Below are 12,085 nucleotides of genomic sequence, written 5' to 3' on the forward strand. Positions count from 1 at the left end.
CATTTTTTCTTCTAACTATTTGGTAATAGACTTTATTTATATTATCTTGATTATAATTAAATGAGGTAAACATTGATTAGTATTGGTAAATAATTATAACGTTAACTAAGTGTTTTAACAACAGTTTAACCGATGATTAGATACCGCACGATGTACGTTGGCAGGTCGCGGTCGTGCCGTGTGCGTTCTTTGTAAGTAAATCTATATTGTAAATGTTAAAGCGAATTAACATCTTTGTATAGAATAACGATGTAAATATAACTATGATAGGTAAAGTTTTACAATAAAATCGATTTAAGTAGAGACACTTTCAGATGTACGATAAGAAGACTATGTAAACAAAACTATATGTATATGTTACAGCCAAAGTAATAAAACTGGATATTATATATATTATCTAGCCATTATTTATAATGTCTATCCAATTTAGATAAAGTGATAATTGACCCATAATTAATCACTTTAACTAGCAATTTTATATAATATCTTCAAATACTTGGATAATGTAATAAAACAAGTAGGTAAAGATTATAAAATTATATTTCAATTTGCCTTAAGCATACCTAAGTACATGTGTAGCAATATTATACTCTTATTTGAAATGTAACAATTATAAAGATTATTTTAAGAATTAAAATAACATTTTCATAGATAATATTTCTACGTTAATTAACAATGTTATGGAGTTATTAAACTATTCACTTTTAAAGTAAATTTAAAGCTAAGTAAATATAAAGTGAAATAAAAACAGAGATCAATACAAGTATTTGGTATCACTCTTTAGACTACAAAAAAAAAAAAATTAAAATGAACTGACTGAATTAATATAACTGGGTCATAATTATTATTTATTCTTACAAGTAAGGCTCTTGTGACATTTTGAGTTACACATAAGGTTTGACTTTTTACATTTACACTTATTAGAAACGCACTCTCCAGTACAGTTGCAATGCTGAAATCCTTGGCCACCAAGATGCGACTCTTTTTTTGCACATTCCCTGATGGTAACTTCATGTTGGGGAATGATATCAGTTTTAATAAATGTTTCTTTGCAGACAGTGAACTGATTTCTTGTGTAAAGTTGATTTAGAATCCCATGCTTCGTGCCCAACTTGTACATTCCTTCTGTTTCCTGAGAAATTATAACAGCCATAATGTTTCTATCATCGGCTTTGGCGCGGTCCACATCTGGAATCTTTACCACTACATTATCACCTCTATTAGCAGCAGGATATTTTAGCGAAGATAGGGCTAACATTTTATCTGCTTGCTTTTGCAGAGATTGTCCAACTAATTTTCTGATATTTGCAATGTTTTGTTTCTTTTTATCGAGAGCAATTACTACTTCTTGGTCACTTACACACTGCGTTATATTTGACGGATCTGACGTATTTCCTTGGTTTTTGTTCTCGTTATCAGGTTTTCCTGTCAGGTTGTCTAGAATTTTATTTTGCGAATCAGTGTTTAGACTCTCTATTTCATCATCTTTATTAAACACAGCGTCGGTAATATTGCGTTCGGCTTCCCTCTCCTCATCGAACTGGTTTTCGTCTTCTTTCAGTATAGATTCTAGCTCTTCTTCTGTTGACAGTTCAACTATCACGTCTTTAGGAAGATTATTTAATCCGACTTTAGGTTTACAGCCAAACATTGCTTCGTAAGGGCTACGATTTATCCCTGCGTGATACGCTCTGTTCTTCATAAATTGAATAAAACGTATTCCTTCAGACCATTTCGTCGTCTTGTTAGATTCTAGCCAAGTACAAAGCATCTTCTCTACGTCTTGGTTAGCCCTTTCAACAGACCCTTGTGATTGAGAGTGTCGGGGCTTGCCATGCACGATTTTTAATTCCGGCCACATCGCGCAGACTTCTTTGACCACCTTGTTAGCAAATTCCCTACCATTATCGCTTTGCAATATACTAGGCGCTCCGAATGTAGTAAAAATGTCTAATAAATGATACGCTACCTCTTCTGCTCGCTTACTTTTTAAACACCGCAGCTGCACGAATTTTGTTAGGTGATCTTGATAGACCATAATGAATTTAAATTCACCATCACTTTGAGATTGCATGTCTACAAGATCAACTTGACACCTTGAATTAAGTTCGTTGCTGATAATCGGTTTTACAACAAGACCTTTTTTTGGCAAACTTTTTTTTTTCTGACAAGATTCACACAGATTCAAATACACAGTGACGAGTTCAGCAGTTACATTTTTATATCTTAATTTTAACTCTTTCATCATTCTGACTCTGCCGCCGTGACCAATACTAATATGACAGTCGTGGATTATTTGAAAAGTTTCGTCTAAGTGAGCATAGTATATAATGGGATCACCTTCGTTTTTCACCGGAATTATTAGTTTTTCTGATGCTCCAATTTTGACGACATCGTATCTTGCTAAGCGCTGGTATTCTTCAGGTGTTTTCTTAGTATTCTTGTTCTTTGATGCTTTTACTTTTAAAATTAAAGATAAATATTGATCACTTGCAAACAACTGATTATTTTTTCCCTTATTTGCAATAAGTGCAGTGATAGTTTTATAGAAACGTTTTTTCATTTCATCTGCCATCATCAGACACTGTTACGAATAAAAACTCGCGGAAATTGCGGCGCACACGGCGCGACCTCTCTTTACAAATCGACAACGAACACTATTGCGTCAACCACAAAATGGCGGCGATCACGCCACGCCGCAGCGGAAGAGCGAGAGGGGTAATAAGTCGGTTTTATACCGTATTTATTACTTTGGCTAACGTTGACCAGCTATTATGAATAATATCTGCTTAAAGTGATTAATTTATCACATTATCTAGTCAATTTGGGTATTATGTATAATGACCAGTCATTATGTATAATAGCTACTTAATCACTATGACTGTAACATAAATCGTATAAGTTTGTTTTCAAATAAAATATTTAATATTTACTCAATGGTTTTCTTTCATCCTTTTAAATATCTATGTTCGTATAATAATACCAAAGTGCTTACAACATATTGTGACGTCATGGCTGTTATTTCAACCTTTGAAGGTAAGCTGGACAAAGTAAACATACAATATACATAGGTACATAATATATATATTAAAAATAATGTGTGTTTATACATTATCTACATTAAAATTGCTCACAAGATTCTTGTGATTCAATGCATTGCATTTTATGAATACTTTCCTAGTAATAAATGGACAGATTAGGGTCATTGGTCATAATAAGTTTAAGTCACTTATCAACAGGGTTATAACAGCATATAGGAAAAAAACATAATAAATTCTGCAGTATTACTTATACTGTGAGGGAACAGTCTGGTTCAATAGACCGAATGTGACACACAACGATAATCAGGTCATGTGTAACCCTTACCTACCTGTTGCTAATCCATACTAATATTATAAATGCGAAAGTAACTCTGTCTGTCTGTCTGTCTGTTACTCAATCACGCCTTAACTACTGAACTAATTTGCATGAAATTTGTTATAGAGATATTTTGATATCCGAGAAAGGACATAGGATAGGTTTTATCCCGGAAATCCTACGGGAACGGGTTTTTCTTTGAAAACGCGGGCAAAGCCGCGGGCGGAAAGCTAGTAAAATATAAAATATTTAGATACTTCACATTCACAAAATTAAACAAATCACAAAATTTTATTTTGTTATCTACCCTAACATGAATCATCATAGAAAACTGTTATCTTTTTGTTTTCGACTACTGTTATTTAAAATCAATCGAGAATAATATTTGTGTAATATTATAATCTGCACAGAACTGCAAGACCAAAACTTCTATCACATTTAATATATCTTATAATTTACTAGGTGTGCTCCGCGGTTTCACCCGCATTGCTCCGCTCCTGTTGGTCTTCGCGTGATAATGTAAAGCCTATAAGCCTTTCTAGATAAATGGGCTATCTAACACCGAAAGAATTTTTCAAATCGGAAAGTAGTTCCTGAGATCAGCGCGTTCAAACAAACAAACAAACTCTCCATCTTTATAATATTAGTTATATATCTAAGATAACATACACAGTTTAATAAAAATTACACAAATCATATTTTAAATCACCTCTACCATCGTTGATCCAATAATTGTTGTCTCTTTATATAAATTACTAAATTATTAAAAATATTGCAGAGCCGACGGAGGTCACTGGTTGATCCCGCACAGGTGGGTTCATCAGGGATTAATAATAATTTATGTGAAAAAATAAATAAATTTTGAATTTGAATTCGAAGTACCAAGTAACAATTAACAAGTGACAAGTCCCAAGTATCAATTATCAAGAAAGAAGTAAGCAGCAAGAATCATTAAATGAACCAAGAACTCAAGAAGTAAATAACTCACGTAAACTCAGTATCCAAACCTGTGATCCAAACATTGTATAGCGGCTACAAGCGGCGGGAGTTTCGTCGCTGCCCTTACATACTGTACAATTACACGACGTTGCTCAACTTTGCTGTACATATTTTCTATAGATATGTTTACACATTGCACTTTCATTGGACTGCATGTTTATTGCACGACGATGCGAAGCATCAGAGAGTGCTTTACGATCGAAAAATTTTTTTCGCCTCATTTTTGCAGCTATTACTTGTTAGTTCACGGAATCAAGATATTTTGCATACTATTGTCGAGATAATTTAATGAAGATTAATCCCATACTTTTTAAAAATTGATTTACTTCAATAGAATTGGAAAAAAACACCGAAATAGGTCAAAAAATTTTCCTGTCCGTCATGTGTGAAACCTGAAAACACTATAACTTGTGAAAAAATCCATCATTTGAGTTAATTTTTTTTTTAAATATTCTAATCGACGATTGTAGGTCACTGAATGCGAATGATTAATTAATTCAGTGTCGTTTAATTGCAATTAATAAAAAACGAAAACTACAAGACTGTATATCTATATATATATATTTTTTTTTATATATTTCATAATTAAATGAGCATTATGAGTCGTGCACTTTTGGATTTTCCAAATATACTGCAATTCGTAATAAATTTAATACATAGAATTTTCACCAATACAGCTGAATCAATGTTTTATTGAAACAAAATTTTTAAATAGTTCATTAAGATTCCCAAAATTAAATCTTTATAATTTTTCTTTAAAACACAAAACACAATATTTTAAACTACATATTTTAAAGCTGCTAATGTGAGCGAATCCGTTTACACGTCATTAACTGTAGCCTGTAATCAAGCTCATCTGCTATTTACAGGATTAGTCTCGATTACTGTTCAATCCTCCCTTAAACAGTCGGTTAAATCCATACTTCATTTGGGACTAGCTGATGTTCGACTCTATCAATTCTTTCAGAGGGAACGAGCGTTTTACATAATGATTATGATTATTTTTAGGGTTCCGTACCTCAAAAGGAAAAAACGAAACCCTTATAGGATCACTTTGTTGTCCGTCTGTCCGTCCGTCCATCCGTCTGTCAAGACCCTTTTTATATACACCCACACTTTCACACTTTTAATATTAATGAAACTGTAAATGAATTCAGCTCGAATTATATCGGGCTATTGTATCATTCTAAATCATAGACCACTGGGGGTTAACCACTGGGGGTTATGTTTGAAATGAGGTGATACAGAGCTAATTCTTCGTTCAGACAGAGGTCATTGGGAAATACCCACAATTAATTAGGCTCTCGAATGAAACGAGGATCACGCAATAGTTTGGTTCATTCATGCCATTTCAATGCGACTGTGATATCAGGCATTATAGTTAAGTACTGTCCTGCTTTATGTGACAAATGGAGATTTATCTAACTGTATTCTGAACTGAGACAGACAATACGCTAATATGTATTGATAAAACTGCTTTCATTAGGATGGTACACTACTGTCCACTATTCATATGGAGATTTCTACTTTCAAATATGAGATGAATCTTTCGATGAACAGTGAACTCAAAATTTTGCTAAATATAATTATTGCTAGTACACATGGAGCGAATTTTGTAACAGGTTTCAATAATTTTATTATTTTAAAAGTTACAAGTGCATGTAAGTCGGTTTATACCCCACATCTTGTTCCAATTACTATTTTCTGTCACCAAAAAATATTAATTATATTTAAATATGAGGTTATAGCTTATCGTTATATCGGTCGATCGAGATATGGAGGCTGCGATAGGGAACACTGCGTGCGTCATCCGCGGAAATGGGTCGATTGTAAATTATTGGAATATTGTTAACGCCCGCTCTTAAAGAACACGTTGTCAGATTAATGCAGATAAGTTATATGTTTATTCAAAGAAAACTACACAACCAGGAATGCATGACTGCAACTTCGTTTGCATTCCTGGCTACGTAGAGAAGTGTAGTTAAGTAACGAAAATTTTGAAGTGATTTCAAGTATTAATTGAGATGGAAATTATTCTCGATTATTCATAGACTTAAATAATTTCAAAAATTTGACGGCTAGCATTGATGTAAACATTGTTACATTGTATTTTGAATGTCTATCCTTCTTTATACATAAATAATGACATATTTTGAAACTGTTCAAGAGCAACTTCAATATTTGGATGGTCAGATATAATTAAACAATAGCTTTAGAATATACTTTTTAAAATAATTATTACCTATTTACCATAAATTACAACATAAAATCCACGTTACATTAGCATTCCACCATCGCTTAATGTTTTACCCTTTGCAAAAATGGCTTATCGTGCCCAAAGAAGTTATCACTTCAAAAATTGTAAGTAACAGCCCTTAAATCTCCAATCTTCTTGAAGCATATCATAATATAGACTTGCCCGTACGCGGGAAAAGCAACGCCCATTCTTCGATAGCACTGATTTATTGTTCAGGAAAATATGATTTTCCCCAAATATGGTGAACGCGTTATCTCTGGTTAAAACGATATATCTATAGCTTTATAAAGTCAGGCAGTATGTTTGTGAGCCCGTGAGTCAGGATTGGAAGAATATTATTATCTCATTAACCTTTGTCAATGTATTTACGAGTCTAATCCTCACATATTGTTTGTTTAAAAACATCTATGCGCGTATGCGCACTTGTAAACAAGCAATGACAGAGTCTTTAAGTGGCCTTCATTCGTCATGCAGCTGTTATACGTATTTATAGGATGAAAAAAAAACCTAATGAAATTTATTGATACACTAATTCATGGATTATTTTAAATTACATACCTGCTTAATTAATAGATGCTTGATTAATAATTTTCACTACAATATAATGAATAATGATAACTTATTGTTGATCTCCGCACATAACGCTTACACCCGGGGGGCACAGGGACCCCCGGAAGCATAGCAGATAAATCTAGAATATCAAACAATAACACACATAGAAGAGACAAAAAAAATGTGTGTGCGTGACTGCGTGTACTAGTGTACACAGGTAACAAGTGAAACTTCTTTATGACCTTATTTTTCAAAAAATAATCGTCACAATGTTTGTCCTCAATGGACTCCTAAACCACTTAACCGATTATAATAAAATTCGCACACCATACTGCACATGGTCCAACTTGAGAGATAGGATAGTTTAAATCTCAAATCGTTTTAGTGAAAGCGGGCACAGCCGCGGGCGGTAAGCTAGTTTACTATATTATGCAACTTTACATAAATACGTCGAATGACGCGTGGTAGGGAAAAAAAAAAGATGACACGTAACGGAAAAATGTCACGCGTAACGAAAAAATGTTACACTAATTTTTTTTCCAACCCCGATAAAGAAGTTTCACTTCAATAATTAATTATTATAGGTAATCATGTGAGCCATGTGATACTCTGCTCAGTGGCTCTGGATTCATTTAGATAAAATTAATAAGGTATAATTACAATGAAGTTTATATTATTATCACTAGCTTCCACATGTTGTTCCTCTCGTACACCTCGCGTTATCGTGTGGTGGCTGCTTCACGTACACTTCGCGTTATCGTGTGGTGGCTGCTTCACGTACACCTCGCGTTATCGTGTGGTGGCTGCTTCACGTACACCTCGCGTTATCGTGTGGTGGCTGCTTCACGTACACCTCGAGTTATCGTGTGGTGGCTGCTTCACGTACACCTCGTGTTATCGTGTGGTGGCTGCTTCACGTACACCTCGCGTTATCGTGTGGTGGCTGCTTCACGTACACCTCGCGTTATCGTGTGGTGGCTGCTTCACGTACACCTCGAGTTATCGTGTGGTGGCTGCTTCACGTACACCTCGTGTTATCGTGTGGTGGCTGCTTCACGTACACCTCGCGTTATCGTGTGGTGGCTGCTTCACGTACACCTCGAGTTATCGTGTGGTGGCTGCTTCACGTACAAAATTCCAGCTACTATTTAACTCCTTTCCTGTTTTCAGAACAAAAGTACTCTGCAAGGTTTTATCTAATTCTATATCAAAATTTAACGCTCAATGAGAAAATCCATCATAATTCTCAATATAAGTACCGATGATATAATTATTATCATCGACCTGAAGATTTTTAATAAAAATTAAAAGGATACCATGATTATTGTTTTTAATTTTCTCTCTAAAACTAACAATGTGTCAAAATATGAAATGTTGACATAAATTTTGAACATTTTCTTTGTAAAGTTTACGACTAATTGATTTATATATAATTGGCGCCGCGGCCGTGGCGCCCAGCTCGCGGCAGGCACATAAATATAATAATAATTTTACCATAGTACCATGGACCAATTATAGTACCTAACTCATTTTCTTGTTATTTGCGTGAAATTAATTTATTATTAATAATACTTATGATCTCATTAGGTTTAATGATGAAATTCGAGCTCTCCTCGAAACCGCGTCTAACAATCAGATATTCTTTGTGATTCCGAACGCTGCCTTATTTAGGCAACATTATGTGTAAGTGGCAATACATCTTCAATCAGAAGGTAACAAGACCCTAATTATTACAGAAGTTACCTGCGCGACACGCTGTTATGATTAATAAGGGCTCATAATGAAACGGTGTTTCGCTACATTAGTAACTAAGTGAGGGATCGCCGAGCGTAGGGCTGTCACTACTTAAAACTGGTCGCTACGTACATACCTACTTTAAAATTTATCGTACTATAAAAAAATGTTATGTATCAACTATCAATCCTAACACACAACAGTTAAAATATGAATTATGAGTCTTACTTTAAATTTTGTAAGTACACGATTATAGCAGTTACTTGTTAACCACATTTCCTTTATGTGAAATGGTAAATATTCTAATCAATATTTTCATAATAATAAGGAAAACATTTACATTATTTGATAACGATTTGAATTGCTTTTCTAATTGTTTTTGCAATGATATCATATACATAATATGTATACATTTTGATATACATAGGGGTTTGTTTAACACATATTTGCCGTACCTTCAATTGTTGTTTCTCCGAGTGACAACCCTAGGGCGGGGGCGTCCCGGCGCCCCGGGGAGCCGACCCTGTGCTTACACTCCGTCCCTGGGCTCTTATTGTATCTGCTTTATTTACCAACATTTTATCACACGCGTGTAATTTACGTCAATTGCAATTAAAAAGCGGCAACGGGCAACGTTTCGCCGCGGACGCTGTTCCCAGCGGAGTTTTCTACTAATTTTGGATTTTGATATCATCATATTGTGTTTTACACTGTAACTGTATAAACGCTTTATACACGCTATATATGCGTCTATACATATTTCATTATGTACTATACATTGCTGTTGTAATTTATTATTTATGTTTATTGTATCTACCACTAAACAAAAAGTTAGATACAGGAAACATTTTATTTTTTCCTCAGTTATACGAATATGATCAATATCAATGATTAATATCCTTAATTATTATGAAATTATGGTAATTTTTTAGTAAGTATTTTTATTTATACTGCATCAATCATTGTACAAATAGAAAGTATCCCATTTTTATTTCTCGCAATTCGCACTGCTCAATAATCTAAAATATTTAGTTATATTATGTGAGAAAGGCCACAATACCTTCAAATCTTCAGGATCATTCATATAGGATAAGCCACCCAAGGCTCACAGGCGAGCAGGTGCTATGGGCTTCCCGCAAGCATATTATGAGCTGGATAATATAATATCCCACGTTGGTTTTTTGCGTCACCGTCAGTTCTTGTCCGGCACGCCGCGTGTAGCTGCGTCCGCCGCAAGCCGCTTAGCCGCTCAGCCGCTCAGCCGCTTAGCAACTTAGCCGCGTAACGTAATCCCGTATTGCTACAAACGCTACACGTTCCAGACGGCCGGTCTATTTGTATTCCCCAGTTGTCTGTAAGCACTTTATTGGGATACTTACTATTTTCCGGCTCTACACGAGTGATATTTTAAATCAATAAATAACTTTAAGGGTCTCTCGTTTTGTGTATGAGCCATGAGGTAAAAAATATTATAAAAATAAAGAGTAGTTTTTGTTAAATTCGCTGATTTCGTTTGCCTTTAATCATTGTACTTAAGAGAAACATAATCGTAAACCATGACGCTACTTGTCTTGAAAAAAATTGAATTAAATAAATAAACAAATTCACAGCACACATAAATTACACACGGCTAAACATCACACCTTGTAAATGATCGTAGTGTCGCTCGTAATTCAAAACGTTGCAGACTCTAACATCTAGAGCTCAAAAACAATGTGCACTTTGCTTTTAGCACCTAAATTCCGGCAGATAATAAAAGGTTTGAGCGCAGGCAAGAGGATCGAAACTGACAGGAAACAAGGCGCGAGCCGACGCCAATACAAGTTATTAGTTCCCACTAGGACACCGGCACACGGTAATTCGACTGTGCGACTCATTTACAACTTTTCCTTTTAAATTAAGCACAACCCAATTTCCCTTCATTTAAAAGTTTGCTCAGTTTTCTCGCTGTGTTCGAAAAATGTGTCGTAATAAAAAGCAGCGTAAAACCGCTGCCGTGAGTTGTTTAAATATAAATGGCTGACATAAAGCGCGCTTTCCGCTTTAATGTATTAGTTTTTACAAGGCCGTTATCTGATTTTATGTGTTTGTTGCCGTAATTTTCTAAAGTTATGAATTAGTGATAAGTAACATTGTACGTACTTTGACTCTGTGTGTTAGTATTTAGGAAGTGGACGATTGGCACACGTCGCACCTGACGTCCCGTTGGCAGACATACACTGCAACTTGAGGAAAGCTTTGTATGCCGGACGATCGCTCGAGGACAACGAAATCAAAGTACAAGGACAAACATATTAATTTACATTAACTATTAAGTACGTATGAAACAAAATTTAGCAGAACGTACCAATACAATCAAAAAATATTCGTCAGCAATTTTTATCCACGACTTATATGTATGAAAATATAACTAATTCTTCAAAAGGAGACAACAAACCGATTTTCTTTCAATCTTTGAATACTTCTGATGTCGGATGAATAATTACATATGACATAATAACATAATCATTGACACTAATTATACTTGTACCTATTGGTACCTATTATGAATGTATGTCGCGGGTCGCGTACGCAAGTATGTGGTACCTACGATGCGATGTAGGAAGCGCTGTGTTCGCTTGCCAGTTGTGAGCGATTGCGTCTACTTGCTGTTATGTAAGCTGCAACTGGTTCCTCCACCACGCACTCGACTTGGCCTTCTTGCGAACTCTCAATCTACGCAATAGTGGAAATATTTAAACGTTGGTTTTTAGTAACGGTTTTCTTCGTCACCTCTCCTATGTTGTGAATGATGCAAATCTTAATCCATTTGTTCTTTATATTTTTTTGTTATTTATATACGATATACATATTAATATTACTTATTCCCAAACGAATAATAAACAAATAGATAATGCAATTGTTTTATCGCGATTATTCATACACTACCCTAGTAACTATATCACTAGTAAAATAATGATAGCACAATATACTATAATCATATTTTTTATTGTGTAGGTAACTTTTAATCTTATACACAATTTAGGAAAACAGGAATAATTATTATGTATTGCGAAGCATGTTTATCGGAGTAGAACAAAACTGGGCAACGCAACGTAGTTACAATAAAGCTTAGGTCATGAAATTTGGCCATTGTCAAAGTTTTAAACCACTATTATACCTTACCTTGCCAATTATATTGTAATG

At 34.6% G+C, this 12,085-nt stretch overlaps 1 protein-coding gene across 1 annotated transcript; it reads right to left on the reverse strand.

Annotated features, from left to right (window-relative positions):
- Nucleotides 1-844: 844 nt before the first annotated feature.
- Nucleotides 845-2,575, reverse strand: LOC123706134 (KRAB-A domain-containing protein 2-like). Its single transcript, XM_045655300.1, has one exon. It carries the CDS (start codon nt 2,573-2,575, stop codon nt 845-847), a length of 1,731 nt encoding a protein of 576 aa, XP_045511256.1.
- Nucleotides 2,576-12,085: the final 9,510 nt, after the last annotated feature.

The sequence above is a fragment of the Colias croceus genome, chromosome 1 (genome assembly GCF_905220415.1).
Source record: "Colias croceus chromosome 1, ilColCroc2.1".
In the NCBI taxonomy this organism is placed as follows: domain Eukaryota; kingdom Metazoa; phylum Arthropoda; class Insecta; order Lepidoptera; family Pieridae; genus Colias; species Colias croceus.

Coding starts and splice junctions, on each gene's coding strand:
- LOC123706134 (XM_045655300.1), bottom strand. CDS start 2,575: ATGGCAGATGAAATGAAAAAACGTTTCTATAAAACTATCACTGCACTT.